The 22,952-nt window shown below is 37.2% G+C and overlaps 1 protein-coding gene across 1 annotated transcript in view; it reads right to left on the reverse strand.

Moving 5' to 3' along the window:
* The window catches only part of COPG2 (coatomer protein complex, subunit gamma 2), a 179,305-nt gene that overhangs the window by 111,411 nt on the left and 44,942 nt on the right, over window positions 1–22,952 (reverse strand). The window contains exons 5-8 of the mRNA XM_011939614.1: window positions 10,535–10,610; window positions 7,081–7,173; window positions 5,664–5,750; window positions 4,469–4,626 (exon numbers count right to left, since the gene is read on the reverse strand). Coding sequence (XP_011795004.1) covers window positions 4,469–4,626; window positions 5,664–5,750; window positions 7,081–7,173; window positions 10,535–10,610 — 414 coding nt within the window. The remainder of the gene's footprint in view (window positions 1–4,468; window positions 4,627–5,663; window positions 5,751–7,080; window positions 7,174–10,534; window positions 10,611–22,952) is intronic.

Consider the following 22,952-nt stretch of genomic DNA (forward strand, 5'->3'; position numbering starts at 1 on the left):
AAGGAAGGAAGGAAGGAAGGAAGGAAGGAAAAGAAAGAAAAAGAAAAGAGAGAGAGAAAGAAAAGAAAAGAAAAGAAAGAAATCTGGTTTTTAAGGACACTGCTGGTCAGGGCTTATGAACTGCCTACAGAAATCTGTACTTAAAAGATGCTGTAGTGAGGGCTCAGAAGGAAGTGAAAAACATGTTAATGTAAATGTGAGTAAGGTAGATCCTTGTTATTATGTATTGGCAGACAGCTTAGTGAAACTGTGCCCTGTAGTTATTTGTGAAGCAGAACTTGTAAACGATGAAGTTGGATATTTACTTAAAGAAAATTCCAAAAATGAAGATATGACCCAGTTTTATCTTGCTGTTTACAGTAAAATGTGAAATGATAAATTTCACCTATGGAGAGCAACTTCAGCCTGGGCCCCTGAGTTCCAGACTCCCTGCAATCTTCCCTTTCTGACAGCCTGTCCTATGAATTTTAGATTTGCTTAGCTAGTCCCCAAATTACATAAGAAATAAATCTCTACATATTTATATCCTCCAGGTTCTATTTCTCTGGTTGAATCCTGACAGAGTACTTTTAAGCTCCAGAATTTGTACTTGGCACTTTTTGTAGTTTCCATTTCCCCTCTTCAATCATGATAACTATTTTCCGTTAAAGTCATGGACAAGGCTGGGTGCAGTGGTGCACACCTATAATACCAGCACTTTGGGAGGCTGAAGCAGATGGATTGCTTGAGCTCAGGAGTTTGAGACCAGCCTGGGCAACATAGCAAAACCCCATGTCTACAAAAAGTACAAAAATTAGCCAGGTGTGGTGGTGCATCCCTGTAGTCCTAGCTACTTGGGAGGCTGAGATGAGAGGATTGTTTCAATGTGGAAGGCAGAGGTTGCAGTGAGCCAGGATCACGCCACTGCACTCCATGCTTCGTGACAGAGTGAGAGACTCTGTCTGAAATAAATAAATAAATAAATAAATAAATAAATAAAGTAAGTAAGTAAGTAAGTAAGTAAGTAAGTCATGGACAAATTTATAATAGATGCTTCAAACTTTTTGTCTCCTAATTCCAATGTCTAGATCACATCAGGGTCAGTTTCTATTGACTGCTTTTTCTCTTGGCCACTAGTTACATTTTCTAAATTCTTTGTACTGATAACTTTTATCATCTATTAAACATTGTAATGATATACTGTAAAGACTCTAGAACTTATGGAATTTCTTTAGCAAGAAGCTTGGCTAGGATCAAACTCCAAACTTTATTTCCTCCATAGTGAGTTGCAGCTGGATTCCTCATTCAGTTCTTTCATCTTACAACTACTGCTTCTGGCAGGTCTCCTAGAGTATTCTCCTGTATATATGTAGTTCAGTGGTCAGCCAGTGATTTTTGCAGAGTTTAAAATTCATTTTGAGATTCATTCCTTTTATGGCTCCCTCCTTTCCAGGATTTCTACTCTAAGTTTTCAGTTACTCTTCCAACCTCAAACTGTTTTGACCACTCTGTCCAGAAGTTTGGGGAACGAGTATCTTTGTACTAATGACAATCATTATTTGCAGGAGGATTAAGCTGGCCAAGCTACACCATTATTGGAAGGAGAAAGCTCAACTGAATATTTTTAAATATTCCATTTTACCTTCCCTGTTGACATTTAAGATCCATATGTTTTACAAAGATTTTTTGTTAGTTACAATATTCATCCTCAAGAGATTACAATATTCATCCTTATCATAGTGTATCATCAAATAATATACTACTACATGAATGATACAAAAACTTTACAAATGTCCATTTTTCTCCTTCATGCCCCTTATACTACTGTTTTCATATATTTCACTTCTACATATATACAAGCCCACAATTTGCTACTGGTTTTAGTAAAAACTGTATATATTTATAATTTACCTACATATTTATCTTTTAATTTACCTACATATTTACCCTTTTTCTTGTTCTTCATTCCTCCTGAAGATCCAGGCATCCATCTACTGTCATTTCTTTTTAGCTGGAAAAATTTCTTTTAGCATCTTTCATGATGCAGATATACGGACACAAATCTTTTCAGGTTTTTGTTTTCTCCTGGTTGAAAATGTTTTAATTTCACCTTCATTTGGAAGAATACTTTTAGAGTATAGAACTTTAGATTGACAGTTATTTGTTTCAACAATTTTAAGATGTCCATTATCCTCTGGTATCTATTTTTCTGAAAAGTCAATCATTTTTAGTTTTGTTTCCCTGAATCTAATAAATCTAATATGCCTTTTTTAAAAAAGCGACTTTCGAGCTTTTCTTTCATTCTTTCTCTTTTGGTTTTCAACTTTTTACTTGTTATATATTTGACTACGTTATGATTAGGTGTGGCTTTTATTTATCCTACTTGAGTGTCACTGGCCATCCTGGATTCATTTTGGGTTTGTTGTTATTTTTTGAGATGGGGGTCTCACTCTGTCATCCAGGCTGGGGTGCAGTGGTGTCATCTCAGGTCACTGTAACCTCCGCCTCCCAGCCTCCCAGGCTCAACTGATCCTCCCACCTCAGCCTCCTGAGTAGCTGGGACCACAGGCCTGTGTCACCATGCCTGGCTAATTTTTGTATTTTCTTCTGGTAGAGATGGGGTTTCACCATGTTGCCCAGGCTTGTCTTGAACTCCTGAGCTCAAGCGATCCACCTGCCTCAGCCTCCCAAAGTGCTAGGATTACAGCTGTGAGCCACTGCACCCAGCCCCTTTCATTCATTTTGGAAAATTCTTATCCATTGATAAGGGTTGGCTGTGTCCCCACCCAAATCTCATCTTGAATTTCCACGTGTTATGGGAGAGACCCAGTGGGAAGTAACTGAATCATGGGGGCAAGTCTTTCCCGTGCTGTTCTCATGATAGTAAGTCTCATAAGATCTGATGGTTTTAAAAATGGGAGTTTCCCTGCACAAGCGCTCTCTCTCTTTGCCTGCTGCCATCCATGTAAGATGTGACTTGTTCCTCCTTGCCTTCCACCATGATTGTTAGGCTTCCCCAGCCACGTGGAACTGTAAGTCCATTACACTTCTTCCTTCTGTAAACTGCCCAGTCTCAGGTATGTCTTTATCAGCAGCATGAAAATGGACTAATACATCCATTATCTCTTCAAAGATTTATTCTGCTCCATTCTGTTTCCTTTCCTTCTGAGACTTATTACACAAGTATTAGACTTTTTGATATATTCCCTAGGCTTCAGATGTTCTGTTCTTTTATTTTCTTTTCTTATTTTTCTCCCTATGCTTCAGTTTGGACAGTTTCTATTGATTTGTCTTTAAGTTCTCTACTCTTTTTTCCACTGTGTCCAATCTGCTATTAAGTACTTCAAATAAATTTTTATTTTTGATATTGTAGTTTTTGGTTCAAGATTTTTTTTTCTAGTTTCTATTTATCTATTAAATTCCTTACCCATTTACACATTTTGTCCATCTTTTCCACTCTATCGAAAAGATACAACTTACAAAAGTTACAAAAGTTCATTTTACAAAACTCCTTTGGTGTTCACTTTACAAAAGTTGTTTAAAAGTCACCGCCTAGTAATTTCTAAAGTCACTGCCTCCTAATTTCTGTATTTGGGTCATCTGTAAATCAGCTTCTACCGACTGCTTTTTTTCCTCTTGTTTATGGGTTACATGTCCCTGCCTCTTCGTGTTTTTTGATTGTTTGCTAGATACTACTTATAAAGGTGCAGTAGAGACTGATGTAAATAATACTTATTATTAGAAAAGTGCAGGTCCTTTTTCATGTTTAGCAGCTAATAGTTGATCTGGGTCAGGACTTTGCTGCAGCTTTAATTAAATTCAGTTATCTGCTATTGACAAATGACCTGAGGAACAAATCAGGCTTCCCTTTTCAGTGGGACATTAGTAGTAGTGGCAGATTCTAGTGATCTTTCTCTGTGTTACAACTCAGTTTCCCAGGCCACATAAGAAATCTTTGGAGTTCAGCCATAAGCCTTTCAGGCTGGGGAAGGGGTCTTCTTTGCTCTCTAGATCCATCCCCAGCTTACTATACCTCAAGAGATCTCTCTTTCCTGCCCTTCCCTAGCCTTCAAAGTTTTTTTGGTAACATATGTGCCTCAGACTTGTAGAATGATCTTGGGCAAATCACTAAATGCAGTACTTCAACATTCTCTTTTATAAAAATAAAAGGGATAGATAGGATAATTCTTAATGTCCCTTCCAACGTTCATATTTAATTATCTATATATCTTATGATCAATGCATATATTTTTTGTTCAATATCATTTGTTAACATGCTATTAATAATTAAGTACATACACAAGAGTATACATTAAGGTAAAAACAAAAAGTGCGACTTGAAATTACATAATTTTTTTAAAAAACTGAAAAACGTCAAACTTATCTGTAAAGTCAGCACTGCCCAAAAAAAATTCATAAAGGAAATAAACTCTAAGGTATATTAACATTGCAAATGGAAAATAACCCAGGTTTAGGTGAAGACACTTACCCATCCTCAGTTTCTTTCAGTAAACGACTGGCAATTCGGATCAGCATGCAGTAAGCAAACTGTGACTTGAGACCAGATTTAGTAAACTTATTCAACATTTTGGAAACAGCAAGTCGATCATTCTTTCTAAGGTGATACAGGACCCCCAATGCATGGTACTAAAGAAAACGAAAAAGAAGGCAGCACATGGATTAGAAAGACATCAAAATGTTTACACAAAAATAGAATCACATGGAACTAGATTAAAGATTTCTTTCAAATACCTAGGTCACATGTACATAAATATCTTTTTCACACTGAACTAAACACAGGCAAGACTAAAAAATTAAGAGTTTCTAATTTACCCCCCAGAAGTTGTCAATTCAGACTGGCAGGTATAAAGGAGGTGACATACAATCTGAAGATGGCTCTAGCAGGCTCAACACTGGCTCACACATCCTCAGTACACACGTGCTCAGGCCCAGGGCTTTACTGGTGCTATCTCTCTCTACGAGTGGCTTTACATCATGTGTGGCCACCTTAGTAATTAAAGGATTAATCTAAAGCACGCTGCAAGAATGTCATTATCTTGACACTTTGTATAAAAACACATGATCAGAGTCACTAGAACGAGAGTGTTTCCCAAGGGAAAAATGGCTACTCTTGTCTCCTAATAACTAAATGTGCTACCATAATAGTTATAAACATCAAGAGGGCCTAAACACCCTCTCAAACAAAATGGGGTACTTTATATACAATTTCCAGTTAAGAATTTAATCTTGTTCCTCTTAATAAAGAATAACCTGATAAATATGAAAAGAAGCTCTGTTTGACAAAATGGTTTCAAAGTTTCATGAAGTAAAAGCTGCTCCTTATGATTTTTTTAACATCTATAATCAAGGCCTCAGAATTTGGAATTGAATATCTTTTTACACAAATTATTTTTCAAATAAAGGACTGAAATGAGCATCTCAATCCATAATCTTTCCCAAATATCCCTACACAGGGTCATTGAGCTTCTACGAAACACTTGAAGGGCAGTATTCAAATGGCATTAATCATAATTAGTGAGACTCCTACTTCAGAATATATATTAGTAGCTGCTTACTTTGCCTTTTGTTAATGTTTATCTAGGGAATCAATACACTGCCCCTACAATACAGGTTTAAAGAATGCTGATCCTGAGATATAAGCTAATGTGATTCAATGACAGTACCTGGACCATAATATTATCACTTGATGCAGCTTCTTGGGCTTCATTGATCCAGCGCTTAACCACATCATAGCTTATCTTCATCATGTGCTAAATACAGAAAAAAAAAATGAGAATAAATAATGCATGTCACTGGAAGCTTAGAAACATGAGTTAGTTTTCTTGGAAAATCACTAACAGACATTTCCCAAGAGGAAGAAAACTATGTAGCTCTTATAAGTCTATTTTGTGTCTCTACTCCTGGGGCAACTGATAAACGAGAAGTATTTTCTCCCACACCTGTTACAAAGGTGAGTATATGTTTGTGAGCTGGGAGAGGTGTGTAAAAGGAAGTAATGAAAAAGGAAGAACAGGATGGGGATGGACAGTCAACAGAAAGGTGCTTAAATAACGTCATCATTATAAGCTTTATTTCCGGTAAACTCCCCTGGAAGACAGACAGTACACAACTTCTCTGCTTGTGTATTATTCTCTGCTATAAAACTCAGCCAATTATATTCCAGAATCAGGAACTCTTGTATTTAGATGTCTTATACATTCACACTATGTAAGTGATGTTAATCAAATGCAATGTGATAGGTTTTAATGTACAAACTGTGTTCTGCTGAAAAACAGAAAGAAAAATATATTACTAAAAAAAAGACCACTTCCTGGGAGGAAATTCAGAAGTGGGACAGGAAACTTTGGATTGAAGGATACACGTAGACAAAGGGCACCAGAAAAAGCAGAGGACAAACAGAAAAGTAGTAGAAGTCATAAAGGCAGGTCACAAAGAAGATTTTAAATGAAAGAAAAGGGCCCTAGGTTTCTTCCCTGTCCCGTACCCCGCACTTACCCCTCTTTTACTATGTGTACAACATAACTTTTAGATTTCCAAAACCTTTCAAACATATGAAAATTGTATGTTTTTAATTGCTCAATGATCCTATAGATCAGCAAATTCCAATCTTTTTGGCACCAGGGATTGGTTTTACGGAAGACAATTTTCCCATGGATAGTGGGCAGGGGGATAGTTTTTGGATGAAACTGTTCCACCTCAGATCATCAGGCATTAGTTAGATTCTCATATGAGGCCAGCAACCTAGATCCCTGCATGGGCAGCTCACAATAGGGTTCGAGCTCCTATGAGAATCTAATGCTGCTGCTCATCTGGCAGGAGGCGGAGCTCAGGCCATCATGCTCGCTTGCCTACCACTCACTGCCTGCTGTGCAGCCCAGTTCCTAACAGGCCACAGACCAGTACTGGTCTGAAGCCCTGGGGTGGGGACCCCTGCTCTAGATAAAACACACTTAGATAAAGTAATAGAGGTATATACATATTTTTAACTGTTTCATTTGTGAGAGAATCCTAGTGATACTTTGTTTTTGCAACTCCAAACTGTACCATGCGTAAGAACTAGGAAGCTGCTTGTTCACTTACCAAGGAAGACACCAGTGCTGAACTGGATACACTGGAAACTTTATCCACAATGGCCTGCTTCATGTATCTTTCAATGGCTTGCAACATTGTTCCCTAATAACATTCAAAAAGAAAAAATTGTTAAGGAAAAACATTTTTACGCAAAATCACTCTTATGCTTCAAAATAATTTTCAAAAACCAATCCTGTATTTGTTTCTGTGCAAATATTTAGAATGTACTGAAAGGATAATAATATAGTAATAATATCCCAAAGCGCAGAACCCAAACAACGAGGTTGAAGCTTTAAGAAAGAACATTTTAGATTACATATAAAGAAGAATAACTGTTCAACAATGAAATAAACTGTCTCAAAATGGAGAATCACAGTTTGGAAGAAATACAGAAGTAGAGGCTGAACCCATTAGGAAAGTTATAAAGAAATTCCTATATGGAGATGGAGCCTGCTTTTGAAGTTATGAAGATTCCTCTATGTGAAGGGTACATATTACATACAGATCCCAGAAAGTCCTAGAAATCAAATGTAATCCCTGATTATCTGAGATACATAAAGAACCAAATGTGCAGTATATTACTATAATGAGCCCTCAATATAAAATCCTTTGGAAATACAGTTCTTTTCAACTTTAACTGGGAAAAAGCACTGGGAAGATGGTGGCAGATAAAGATGAGTAAAAAGACTGAGAACAATATTCAGATGAAAAAAAGAGTTTTATTGCTAGCACTAGCATGGTCAAGGCTCATGCTGCTACCAATTTAATGCTAAAAATAAATAAAAACAATCACAACAAAACAACAGTGCACCAAAAAATATTACAGCATTTCTATTACTCCTTCTAGGATCCAGATTTACCAAATATATAATTTGGTCCTGCTCAACCTTTACAACTTGAGAAGGTTACAAAACATACACCTAAAACATATCCAAGCATGAGTATATAGCTATTATTCAATTTGCTTGGCAATGCCTGGCCTGCCTTTCCTACTCAGAGTTCCCAGAAAGAGACAGCCAAACATACTACATGATCTCATCCCTTCAGATATAATGAACTGGATCAAAATTAAACACCTGACTCAGACACAGGTAGATACAAGCTACTGGCCTACTGCTGGCTAATCAGATTCTCTCTCTTAAATATTGGAACAAGAGGGCCTGTGTCTAGTACATGATGGATCACCACAGTAAATAGCCTGGCCAACATGGTGAAACCCCATCTCTACTAAAAATATAAAAATCAGCCTGGCGTCAGCCTGGTTTTAGAAAATATTTCATAGGGAAGTTGGAGATCTGGAAATGTATTCCTTTAAAACTCTTCTCAGACTGATTTGAGGATATTGCCTAGTTATTCCTTGCAGTCTTCCCATACCCTAGGAAAATCTTCATTTACCCCACTTGGAAGACTTCTTAATATAGTCATATCCAAACTCCAGTGTCCCTGACTATCCATTATTTTGAGACACCAAAGCAAATGTCCCAGGAAGTAAGGAGGAAGACTTGTTCTTGGAATAGAAGTCAGTTATGAGAGAGGTCAAAGAGGATGGCTCCAAGTTGGTGTAGTGTGAAGGTCATGGATACGGTCCTTGGCTTTTCAGTTCTAGAAGTGTAATTTTGTCACTCCACACAAAGGTATTCATGTTTTGTCACATTAAATCAAACTCATAGGAAGTTATGTACATAATAGAATGCCAGTGCATTCTTTTATACTTATAGCCACCAAGTGAACTGGATTATCACTCCTGTTGGGGAAATCCTATCTGGGAAGATCAATTATAATCAGAAAGTTACATGAGGAGTGTGGATCTTGAGCATGGCTATTGTTAATGAGCTGATGAGCAGGTGCTCACTGCCTGGCATATAATAGGAGCTCAGTAATTATGGAATGAATGTATTTCATCTACATCTTCAATATAGATGCTAAAGGGGAAGTTTAAGATTCTTATAGGCCACCCCAACATGTTTTTTGATCAGGTAGATTTTTTCCTTTTTTCTCAAATTATACTCTTAAATGGCTATATCATGTAGATATTAAATCCAATAAAATTTCATGTCAGGGAATTATATAACTGCAACAGCTAAGTTTTATCTATCATCTCTGAGCCTAGAAGTTAGGACTATTCATTTATAAAAGAGATTAGAGATTGCTTTCTTGTGCTCTGTAGGAGTAGTGATGATGGTAGCGGCTGAATGATCTGCATTTCACAATACTATTTAGTGGCCAAGAGTATATACAAAGAATGACACTGGCTGACCGCCAGTACTGGCACTTTCCTAGAGTTGGGACATCCTGACTAGGGAGGTGCTGAGCCACCTGTGGGCTGGCCAGCGGTTGTGGACTGTACTGTGGTGAGGAGGAACAATAAATTTCCCCCACTCCTTAGATCGCCCTTAAGAGATAATACTTGAAACTGCTTTTAAGGACAGACAAAAAGACAAGACTTTTCGAATTTTAAAATCATTAGGGATGAGTTGCCAAAAAATTTGGGTAAGTTTTATCTGGAAGCCACAAGACATCGCCTCCTCAAGGCTTTTTCTGGCTCTGGGATAAGCTATTGAGATAGAGGAAAAGATGCCAGGCTGAGGAGTTTCACTTAGTATTTTAACAATAATAAAAAAGACATACAAAATCTAAGCATTTCTTTTTACAATTCAGATACATATTTTTTCCCAAGTGCAAAATACTCTATGAACTGCATCATTTGCTGTTTATTGTTGATTGTGTAGGAGATGCTTACTATACTGGCAGCAGTGGAAGGCGGATATAAATACAGCATTTTGAGATTTCTTCTGCATTTTAACAAAAAGCCTCCCACATGGCGATGATTATTCTGAAACTTGAGTTCAGCTCACACAGAAGAATACAGTTTTCAGTTTGTTCAAACTGCTACAAAAAAAAAAAATTAGTGGGGTGTGGTGGTGGGTGCCTGAAATCCCAGCTACTCAGGAGGCTGAGGCAGGAGAATCACTTGAACCCAGGAGGCGGAGGTTGCAGTGAGCCGAGACTGTGCCACTGCACTCTGGCCTGGGCGAAAGAGTGAGGCTCCAATTCAAAAAAAGAAAAAGGAAAAAAAGTCTCCTGTTGAATTCTTAAAGCTGCCCAATTTCTTGCCCTGGTGTCTACCTGTAAGCTTCACCTCAAATTCTGAGAGATTTGTGTCCTATAATAAAGCTTTTTAAGATAAATTTGAATGGGTTTTTGTTTGCTGCAAGCAATGTACCCTCACTACAACAGTTCAAGAGGGCAAATAAAGAGAGAAAATGGACTAACATAAATAAATTAAAGGAAAAAAATCTGAAGGAAAAAGAAAGACTGGAGCCACAAAAGTCTTTCTGGTGATTATGTTTCTCTTATACTAAAGATTCACAAAGTTAGACTAGGAAATCCTACGAAATCTACATGGCCACCCGCAGATAAACATAGTGTTCCATTTGATAACTCAGTAAAACAGAGAACTTACATCAGTGATTCTGCAGAGAGCCCTGATGGCCGGGCCTCGGTATACATCTTCTTTTCCAGTCATGTCTTTAGTCAGACTAAGAAAAATCAAATTGGTTAACATAAGATCAACAAAAATCTCTCCCGTGGAATTCACCCCTAGTCAATTTCCAATTGTCCCATAATTATCTTAATGCAGCTACTCATTCAACAAATATTTATGGAGGAATATTTATATTTATTTTATATTCCATAAACAAATATTTATGGAATATAAATATTCTTTGTATATATGCTAAGACTACTGCATAGAAAACTGTTCTAATTCAAGAATAAAGCATTGAGCAAAATTAGTAAAAGGCAAAAAGTCCTTCACCTTCATGGAACTTACATTCTAGGAGGAAGAAAGATAATCACATAAACAAAACAACCCCTTCCCCATAATTTTAGATACTGGTAATTGGCATAAAAAATAAACTAAGGACAGGCCAGGCACAGTGGCTCACACCTGTAATCCCAGTACTCTGGGAGGCCGAGGCAGGCGGATCACAAGGTCAGGAGATCGAGACCATCCTGGCTAACATGGTGAAACCCCGTCTCTACTAAAAATACAAAAAATTAGCCAGGTGTGGTGGTGGGCGCCTGTAGTCCCAGCTACTCAGGAGGCTGAGGCAGGAAAATGGTGTGAACCCGGGAGGCAGAGCTTGCAGTGAGCTGAGGTTGCACCACTGCACTCCAGCCTGGGCGACAGGGCGAGACTCCATCTCAAAACAAAATAATAATAAATAAACAAACAAACAAACTAACTAAGGACAATGGTATAAAGAGTCCTAGTCTGACATATCCCCAAATCCTAAAATCCCATCAGACTAGACATAACTTTTTAAAATAAATCAACAAAAATAATTAACTCATGAGGTATCGCTCTTTGGCATGGCTTTCTAAAATTATCAATGGCTTCAGACCTTTCTGCTGAGCTTCAAAACCAGGCAGAAGTGTGAACTGAGCTACAAAATTCCACGCCCATGCTTTAAAGAGGTTTTTAACCTTTTACCCTCCCTTCTTTAATTCCCCATGCATTTATACTACCACTATCAATCTCTCCACTACCTCAACTCCTCTCACATAATCCAAAATGACCTACAACTCTGACTCCCTCCATTAGCACACCAAGAGGAAAAAATTTTGACTGATAGTCCTTCATTTCTTTTTCAATTAGAAAAGTAATTTGGCCAGGTGCAGTGGCTCACATCTGTAATCCCAGCACTTTGGGAGGTCAAGGAGGGAGGATCACTTGAGCTCAGGAATGCAAGACCAGCCTGGGAAACACAGCAAAACCCCGTCTCCAAAAATAATACAAAAATTCGCCTGGTGTGGTGGCATGTGCCTGAAGTCTCAGCTACTTGGGAGGCTGAGGTGGGAGGACTGCTTGAACCCAGGAGGCAGAGGTTGCAGTGAGCTGAGATGGCACCACTGCACTCCAACCTGGGTAACAGAGTGAGACCCTGTCTCAAAAAAAAAAAAAAAAAGACTTTTTTTGGAAGTGTCCTGCACTTAAAAAATTTTGCAGTGTGGGCATTTTTCCCTGATGCACTCTTTCTGGCTCTATCAGATGCAAGCTTGGTTTTCCAGATTTCCAAGAGTATCTATGAACTAGATTCTATTGCTAGCAATGGGGAGCCCTGAACAATACACTCATCCAGTAATTTAAGTGCCAAGGGCTATGAATTTTCCTCTGAGCATAGCTTTAGTTGAAATCACAAGTTTTCATCATTAGATTTTAAAAACATGCTTTAATTTCAATTTTTACTTATATACTGGCCCAAATGTTGAGGCTTTCTTTTTATTTTTCCATTTTAACATATCTGGGTACTATCTGTTCATTTTCTTCTCAAAATAAATGTATTGTTTGATTGCATTGTAATGACAGAATAAGTCTCTACTATATTTCCACATTCTAGAATTAATGGGTTTTCAGGGGTTGAATGTTGAATAATTTGTAAGTGTTCCATGAATATCTGTAAAGGTGACTTTTCTATTATAAAGGTAAGGTTTTCATAAGTATTAATTAATCTGTATCAAGTATATTATTTATATCCTTTATACCCTTAGGTTTTTCCTTCTTTTTAAAACAAGGGCTGATACTATTTTGTTTCTATTTACATTTTTTTGTGATTTTTGGCTTATGTACTTTGGTGATATATCAATAAATAATTCATGACAGTTTCTCCTCATTTTGGATAAAGTGCCTCATTCTTGTCTCATTCAAAACTTTCTGCATTTAATTCCATTTTCTAATTATTAACACCTTCACCCAAGCTTCCTTTCAGTAGTGTTTGCCTTATATGCTTTCACCCCTCCTTTTATATTCAAATTTTGCTTTGCCTTGTTTTATATACATCACAATATATAGCATATAGTTAGTTGTATTTCATTTTTAAACTAATCTGTATTTCTCTTAATAGGCAATGTCTGGTGTTAATTCTGTCCATTTGTTTTGTGTTACATCTCTATTTTTAACACTTTCTTTGTTTCCTATAAGGCAGTGTTATCCAATAGAACTTTATGCAATGATGGAATGTTCTAACATCATTCAATATAGTAGCCACAAGCTACATGTGGCTAATGAGCACTTGAAATATAGCTAGTGTGACTAATGAACTGAATTTTTAATTTTACAAAAGTTCAATTAATGTTCACTATAACAGTCATATGTATCTAATAGCTATCTTATTGGACAATACAGATGTAAGAGTGTGTTTTGTTTTCTAAGTGAATGTGTTTTCTTTCTGAAATATGGAAGATTTACACTCTAGTTCTTTTTGTTGCTGCCATAAAACTTTAGATAAAAGACTTAAGCTATGAAAGCAAAAAAATTAATGCACATGAGCTTTCTCCTCTCTCACTTGCCCTCCGTGTAGCTCCAAATTTTTGTTAGTATTATTCTTTTTGTATTATCATGGATTATAACATTTACATTCTATCTTTAACCATAATTTCTATAGTAGTTTAACCTTACTTCTATAACTGAATAAATTCAATGCTCACTGGAAATTCATTTCCTGTAGCCCCTCTTACAGAATTCACTCTTTTGATTTAATGCTTTGATTAACATAACTTTAATGCTTAATTTTATTTTTCAAGAAAAGCTCACAGGTGTTATGGTCCCTGAATTCTTTCCAGTGTGGAAGTCTGCTTGTTATCCCCGCACTTGAATGACAATTCGCTTTGCTGTATTATTCTTGTATCACATGTTCTGTTTCTTAAAACTTTGCAGACACTGTCCTCATTCTTTTCTGACACTGAAAACTGCCATGAATGGCTGAAGTCGGACTTAGTTTTTCTCACTTTTAAATGACTAGCTTCTTCTGCCAGAAGTCTTAAAAATTATTTCTATCCACAGTACAAGTTAACCAAGATGCATGTTGGTGTTAGTCATTCTGCTACAATTTTTGTTGGAATACAGTATGCTATTTTAAAATGTAGATTTATTTTAATATGTAGCTATGTTTTTAAAAGTTCTCTTTTTTAATGTTTCATTTATCTATAAATAGGGTTACTACTTCAGCAATGTCAAAAGTTTTGCCCTCTCATCTCTATTAAATTGCTTAAATGTTTTTCTTTTAGTTCAGCGTTTCAGTGAGTGTCTATTAGGTGTCAGACACTGCTCCAGACACTTAGGATACTTTAGTAAGCAAAAGAGACAAAGATTCCTGCCCTCAACAAGCATACATTCTGACAGGGAAAAATCTAGTAAATATTTCAGGCTCTGCAGGCTATATGACCACCCCACAACCACTCAATTTGGTTGCTGTAACATGAAAGTAGCCATACACAATACATACACAACCCTCTGGCCCATAGAGTAGAGCTGGGTGCCACAGGGATTATTCCCAATCCTTGAAACCTAAAAGTTTGCCTGATTAAATTTAAAAATTGTCTGGTGCTAGTGACTCCTTTCTTTCCTCCCATTGTCTCCTTTTCTGAATCGGAATGTATATAATTGTTATTCTAGGCCTGTCCCACCACAGTATTTCCAAAGCACATAACTTGTTTTCTAGTTTCACAGGTCCATAGATAAAGAGGAATTCTGTCTTGGGATGAATCATACCCAGAAACTCACCTATACTGGAGTTAGATGATTAGATGATGAGATTTGGGACTTTTCAGTTATAATATTTAATGACATCTTGGACCACAGTTAATCCAATGGGATTTAGATTTTGGAAGATTACTGCAATACAGTGAATGCATTTTGCATGTAGGATGAATGTAAATCTTTAGGGACCGGATGGAAGCCTGTGGTAAGCTAAATAACAGCCCCTAAAGACATCAAAGTCCTACTCCCTAGAACCTGTAAATGTACCTCATATGGCAAAAGGTACTTTGCAGATGTGATGAAGTTAAAGACACTGAGATGGGGAGATTATATTGAATTATTTGGGTTAGCCCTAAATGTAATCACAGGTGTCCCCATAAGAACAAGGCAGAGGGAGATTTGACACAGGAAGCATATGTGACAATGAATCAAGAGACTGGAATGATGGGAAGGGGGAGTTAGGATTTGAGGAATACAGGTAGCCTCAGAAGCTAGAAAAGGCAAGAAAACAGATTTTCCCCTAGAGCCTGCAGAAGGAACCTGCTCTGCCTATACCTCTGACATCAGCCGGGTGAAACTGATTTTAGACTTCTAGTCTCCAGAACTGTAAAAGAATTCGTGTTGTTTTAAGTCACCAGATTTGTTAAGTTACTAAGTTTGTGGTAACTTGTTCTAGCAGCACTGGGAAATCAATGCACAGGAATGGCACACTTATTCTGTAAATATTTTAGACTTTACAGGTTATATGATCTCCTCACAACTACTCAATTCTGTAGCTGCAGCACAAAGGCTTTAAAATACATTAAGAAATAGTATGGCTGTGTTCCAGCAAAACTTTATTTACGGCTGGGCACGGTGGCTCACACCTGTAATCCCAGCATTTTGGGAGGCCAAGGCAGGCGGATCACTTGAGGTCAGGAGTTCAAGACCAGCCTGGCCAACATGGTGTAACCTCGTCTCTACTAAAAATACAAAAAATCAGATGGGTGTGGTGGCGCACGCCTGTAATCCCAGCTACTCAGGAGGCTGAGACAGGAGGATCACTGGAACCCGGGTGGTGGAGGTTGCAGTAAGCCAAGATGATGCCACTGCACTCCAGCCTGGGAGACAGAGCGAGATTCCATCTCAAAAATAAATTAAATAAATAAATAAATAACTTTATTTACATGGTTTTGGCCATGTACCATAGCTTGCCAACCCATGCTATACCTCTGTCATAGCTTTGGCTGTCCTGACAGCAAAGGCTTGCATAAAGGTAGTTTATTTAGGAAGGTGTTCAGAGGGAGAAGTGAATGACAGGGAAATGAACAGGGAAGGAGGTAAAAACAATATAAAGACCTTTCCTTGAGTGGGTCACTGATGCTGGCAACTGGTTATTTAATGAGCAATCTTCTGAGGAGCCTTATGAAATACATCTCAGAACCACTAACTGTTAGCCCCTGGCTGAATGTTAACCCCAGAGTACTAACTCCCCCATACTTCTGGGGAGTATACATGTGAGCTGAAGTGAATCCGAGTAGGCAAAAAACACTCGGTGCATACCTGAAGTAAGGCAATAACAACGCCAGTGAGCTGAGCCCCTAAAGAATTGCTCATCATGCCATAGCTGGAATCAAAGGTAAGGCCTGGGACCATACAAAGTGGCTCAAAAGAGATATCCAATACAGGCTACCCTTTCTATCCCTCAAATTTGTCCATGTCCTCCATTAAGTCTAATCTATCATGGAGGCTTCAACACGGTAGCAATCACTATTTCTACAAAAGACTAAATAAAGGAAGGTGAGTGAATATGGTTCAATCCTTGCTGCTACAACTAACTCCAAGGCCATAATTGATACTCATCATCTCCTTCCTAAAACCACCCATTCTACATTTCCCTCCCCACTGGCCAGCACTTCATCTAGTTTTGGCTACATGTCCAACAGTTGACTCAAACCTTTATCCCAAAGGATGTGAGCCCTGTGTTGGGTGTACCTGATTGAACCACTGGTTGTTCTCTATCCCTACCAACACTGCCAGAGGCAAGCAAGCACCAAAATACACTCAAGTGAATACCATGAATTCTAGACAGGGTTCTTTCTGCCACGATCCTAGCTCCTGATAACAATCAAGGTCAATGACCTCTGTAACTATGGTAGCACTTTCCTTACCTTCACTAGAATGAAGAATCCAAAGTGACCTAACAGTGATCATCATTCCAAATATGCAGACTGGCTCAGTTTGTGGCTGTGACTTCTCTGACATGGGAGTGTCAGCTGCCTATGGTTGCCAATGTGTCACTCAGACATGTATAATCCTGAAGTGCGGGGTGTTTCTGTGCTAAAGATAATCATCAGCCAACAGGAATCAAGAGCCAATGACTTAAATGTTTCTGTCCTTTCACCCCTGAAAAACACTGGCCCCTGGAACCAGGGTCTCTAATTCACATTTGGGGTACAGATGGGATGCTGTCTTAAGTCTATTCCAGCTGTTATCACAAAATACCTTAAACTGGGTAATTTATAAAGAACAGAATTGTATTTGCTCACAGTTCTGGAGGCTGGGAAGTTCAAGATCAAGGAGCCAGCAAATTTAGTATCTAGTGCAGGTCCCATTCCTCACAGATGGTGCCTTCTAGGTATCCTCAGGTCGCAGGAGGAAGGGAGCTCTCTGAAGTCTCTTATAAGGGCATTAATCTCATTCATGAGGGCAGAGCCTTTATGACATACTCACCTCCTGAAGGCCTTACCTCTTAATACTACTGCATTAGGAATTAAGTTTCAACATGAATTCTGACAGAACAGAGACATTCAAACCATAGCAGATGCACAGTTTCTACAAGTGGGTCACTGTGAGTGACAGTGAAGGGGGCCAGTCCTACTTCCATCTCTTGAATCCTGGACCTACATATTGTATTTATTGGTGATAGCACCATACACAGGCTATCAATCTAATGCATATGCTACATTCCAGAGGAAAATTCCCTAACCTCACACGGTCCCATCCCCAACCTAGTACCTCAGCTGAGCACTCAATATGTTTCCTAGGTAGAACATAATATAGTAAAACTGTTGGATCTCGTAGTCCTGAGCCCACTACCACACTGCTTTTGCAATAAAATAGGTGGCAACGGCACGTGGGATTCCATTACAATAATCAAAAATAGCTGTTTGTACCACAACCTGGACCTACTGCAAACCCCTGGCTCATTTTACATTTTATGTTGATTTTGACAGGTAATTAAAAAAAAAAATTCATGGAGTCAAATTTATCAGCCTTTTCTTTGATTGCCTCTAAAATTGTAGTCATAATTAACAAAGCTTTTCTCTATACCAAGGTTAAAGGAGAATACATCCATCTTTTCTTCTATTACATGCATGGTTTTATTTTTTAAAAATTTATATGCCTTATCCATTTGGAGTTTACTCATGTGTATGACAGGAAATATGAGTCTAATTTTATCTTTTTCCAAATGGTTAACTGTTCTAGCATCATGTATTAAAAGGTACATGTTTACCCCAATGATTAGAGATGCCACCTTGTTAAACAGTATGCCACTACACTAAATTCCGCATGTATTTGGGTCTAATTCTGTACTTTCCATCTGTATCAGATTGTATCTGAAAAACGTAGATCAGTCTGACCAAGGTCACCACATTACCAAGTCACCACACAATTTTATTCCGCGGTCTATTAGTCTGTTCATGTGCCAGTACCACACTGTTTTAATTGTATAGGCCTTAGATTTACTGACTAGTAGAGCTAGCTTCCTCTCCCCTCTACTCCCATCCCTCATGCTTTTTCCTTTTTCAGTGACTTCCCAGCTATTCTTACATTACATTTTCCACGTGAACTTTAGTACCAACTTGCCTAACTCCATATGATTTGCTGGTATTTTCATTGGATTCCACTGAATTTATAAATTAGTTTAGGGAAGAGTAAAATTTTTATAACATTGAGTTGGTCTATTAAAAAACAGGCAACAACTCTAGGCATGGTGGCACACGCTTACAGTCCCAGCTACTCAGAAGGCTGAAATGGGAGGTTTGCTTGAGCCCAGGAGTTTGAGGACAGACTGGGCAACATAATGAGACCTTGTCTCAAGGAAAAAAATTGAAAAATAAAACTATTTTTTTTTCAAAAAACAAGGTATCTTTACATTTGTTTAAGTATACTTTGAGTCTTTCAGGAGTATCTTAGTCTATTTGGCCTGCTATAACAAAATATTACAGACTAGGTTTCTTATAAACAATAAACATTTATTTTTCACAATTCTGGAGTCTAGGAAGCCTCAGATCAAGATACTGGCAAATCTGGTGACTGGCAAGGTCCTGTTTCCTGGTTCAGATGGCATCTCTTCTAGCTGTATCTTCACATGGTAGAAGAGACTAGCTAGTGCTCTGCAGTCTTTTCATAAGGGCACTAATCCCGATCCCAAGGGCTCCATCCTCATAATCTAATTACCCTGCAAAGGCCCCACTTCCCAACACCATGAACTTGAGGGTTAGAAATTCAAAATATACTTGCGGGGGGACACAAACATTCAGACAAGAGTAAGGAGCTTAACATTTTTTCTAAGTTTTGTACATTTATTGTCAAATCTATTCCTAAGTGTTTAATCCTTTTTGTTGTAGTAAATGGGATTCTGTCTATCTACTATTATGTCCTCTATGTGCTGTTTCTATGAAGACTAATTTTTTTTTTACTTTTTTATTTCAATAGTTTTTGGGGTACAAGTGGTTTTTGGTTACATAGATAGGTACTGCAGTGGTGATTTCTGAGATTTCAGTGCACCCATCACCCAAGCAGTGTACACTGTACTCAATATGTAGTATTTTATCCCTCACCCTCTCCTGACCTTCCCCTTTTCCAAGTCCCCAAAGTCCATTATGTCATTCCTATGCCTTTGTGTCTGTGTAGCTTAACTCCCACTTATAAGTTAAAACATACACTTGGTTTTCCATTCAAGTTACTTGACTTAGAATAATGGCCTCCAGTTTCACCCAAGTGGCTGCGAAAGACATTCTTTTGTTCCTTCTTATGGCTATATTCCATGGTGTATATACACACCACATTTTCTTTATCCACTTGTTGACTGATGGGCACTTAGTTTGGTTCCATGTCTTTGCAATTGTGAATGGTGCTGCTATGAACATGCATGTGCATGTGTCTTTTTTCATATAATGACTTCTTTTCCTTCGGGTAGATACTCAGCGGTGGGACTGCTGGGTCGAATGGCAGTTCTACTTTTAATTCTTTAAAGAATCTCAATACTGTTTTCCATAGTGGTTGTACTAATTTACATTTCCATCAGCTGTGTAACAGTGCTCCCCTTTTATCACATTCATGCCAACATCTATTGTTTTTTGACTTTTTAATTACAGCCATTCTGGCAGAAATAAAGTGATATCTCATTGCGGTTTTAATTTGCTCTTCCCAGATGATTAGTGATGTTGGGCATTTTTTCATATATTTGTTGGCTATCTGTATATCTTCTTTTGAGAAATAAGACTATTGATTATTATATACGAATTTTATATCCTGCTATCCCACTAAATTATTGAGCTCATTTTATCACTGATTATCTGGGGTTCCTACGTATTCGATCACATTATCTAAAAACAGACAGCTTTACTTCTTTGTTAACTCATTCTTATGTCTCGACTTGGTTTCTCTTGTCTAACTGCATTGCTAAATACCTCTAGTACAATGTTGAATAGCAGTGAAGATAATGAACATCCTTGCCTTGGTTCCTGATCTTAGTGGAAATGCCTCTAGTGTTTCCCCATTAAAAAAAAAAAAAAAAAGGGTCATTTTTGACAACCTGTATTTGCCTAAGAAATTATTCATTACATCTAGGTTTCAAATTTATTTCAAAGACTAAAAATTTGTCTTTTGATTTTTACATTTCTTCTGTTTCCCCCTTGTCATTTATTTTGCATATTTATGCTTTCTCCTTTTTTTCATCAACTTAGCTTACAGTTTATTTATATTGTTAATTTTTTCAAAACCAGGATTTTGATTTAATAATTAGATGTTTTTCTATTTTTTCCTCATTAATTTGTTTTTATCTATACTAATTTCTATCATGTGCTTTCTTTTGAATTACTTTGTTGTTCTTTACCTAGTTTTTTTGAGCTAAGAATTTAATTCATTTTTTATTCCTTCCTTTTCATTGATAAAAGGTATTTACTGCAATGAGTTTTACTTTGATCACTGCTTTAATTCACCATATAGATTTATTATTTTTAATTGACACATAATAATTGTATATACTGATGGCATACACAGTGATGTTTTGATACATACGATGCATAGTTATCAAATCAGGGTAATTAGTATATCCATCTTCTCAAACATTTAACATTTCTTTTACTGGGAACATTCAAAATCCTCTCTGAGCTATTTGAAAATACATAATAAATAATTGTTAACTACAGTCATCTTACAGTGCTATATAGTCTACAGATTGATATGTAGTTTATGAAGTGATTTGCCTTTTTTCCCCAAAATTCTGTTATTTAAGTTTGCATCTCCTCTTTCACCCAGAAATAAAGATTTTAAAGTCTTCTGATGGAAGGGTCTTTTTCTTTCTGTTAACAAATTCTAGTTTTATTGTACTGTGATCACAGATGTGGTTTGTAACATTTCTACTTTAAGGGAGTTATTGATACTTTGTCATCTAATAATGAATTTTTCTGAATATGCTCAGGGTACTTCAGAATATGTATTCTCTACTATAAAGGTGAAGAACTTGACATATATACAAAAGATCTACTCTATTAATAGGTGATTTAGATTGTATACCCCCTACTTATTTATCTACTTTATCTCTCTTGTACTAAAAGTGAGCTAATAAAATGTATTATTCATATGTTTCTAGCTATATCTCTCTACATCTCCATGGTTTTTGCTTCATAAAGGTTGTTGTGGTGTTATCTCTTGCACATATACTGAGTAACATATTTTCACTGTGGATGGTGGCTTTAATCATTACAAAGTGTCCTTCTTTGTCACATTTAATGCTTTTAGCCTTGAGTTCCACTTTGCCTGGCATCTACTTTACTTTCTTTTTGTTTCCATTTTCCTGTTATAATTTTGTCTATCCCTTTATTTTCCACCTCTCTGTATCACTTTAAGTGTGTCTCTTGCATACAGTATTGTTTTGTTTGTAAGCCAAACTGAAACTTTTTCTTTTAATATATGGATTAAGCCTATTCATGGTTATTGTTATAACTGATACACTTGATTTTGGCTCTATCATAATAATCTATAAAGATATGTATTATACTTGCTGCTTCTGTCTCCAAGAGATACATGCTATTTGCCTTTATATTTTAAATTTCGGTAGTTAGGAAGATTTATGTTTTTTTCTAGTGAATTTCTTTGTGATTAAACCTTTTTTGATGACCTTAGTTCCCTCATTTTCTCACTTATTTTACTATGTCTGGATTAAAAGGATTTTCCCCCCAGTATTTTGTAGCACCCACTTGTTGACTATACAAGGTTTTTCCATTTTACTTTTTTCCTATCCCTTCTCCTCCTATTTTTTCATCATATTATTTCTTTGTCAGTGTACAACATTTTTACATTAGTCTTCCACACTCCACTGCAGAAACATTTCCACTGTTTTGCTCTTACATAAACATTTTTATATTTTAAAATACTTACCATCAGTCTTTTCAATAAAGTTTTCCCAGATGTCATTTGACTAGATAAAGCTAATCCTCTAGAAAGTTCCTCAGAAAGAGCTAATGGGTGCAGAATTCCCTATATTTGAAAGACAGCTTCCTTAGATAAAAATCAGCCACTCACACTTCCATTGGGTACTGTTTTTTTTTTTTTTTGAGACGGAGTCTCACTCTATCACCTAGGCTGGAGTGCAGTGGTGCGATCTCGGCTCACTGCAACCTCTGCCTCTTGGGTTCAAACAGTTCTCTGACTCAGCCTCCTGAGTAGCTGGATTACAGGCGCCTGCCACCATGCTTGGCTAATTTTTGTATTTTTAGTAGAGATGGGGTTTCACCATCTTGGCCAGGCTATTCTTGAACTCCTGACCTTGTGATCCGCCCACCTCAGCCTCCCAAGGTGCTGGGATTACAGGCATCAGCCACTGCACCCAGCCTCACTGGTTACTTTTAAAATATTGCTGCATTGTTGCCGTATTTTGTATGTTGATTTTTCAAAAGTCTGATGCTGGTTTGAATCCTCTGCCTTTGTAAGTTGTTTGATCTTTTTTTTTTTTGCCTGAAAGCCTTAATAATTTTATCTCTAAATTCTGATAGTTTTACTACAGTATGTCTTAGAGTTGATTATTCTAGGTTAATATTCCCAGTTACCTAATGAAACCTTTCAGTGTATA

This window comes from Colobus angolensis, unplaced genomic scaffold (genome assembly GCF_000951035.1).
Source record: "Colobus angolensis palliatus isolate OR3802 unplaced genomic scaffold, Cang.pa_1.0 Scaffold182, whole genome shotgun sequence".
Taxonomy (NCBI): Eukaryota; Metazoa; Chordata; class Mammalia; order Primates; family Cercopithecidae; genus Colobus; species Colobus angolensis.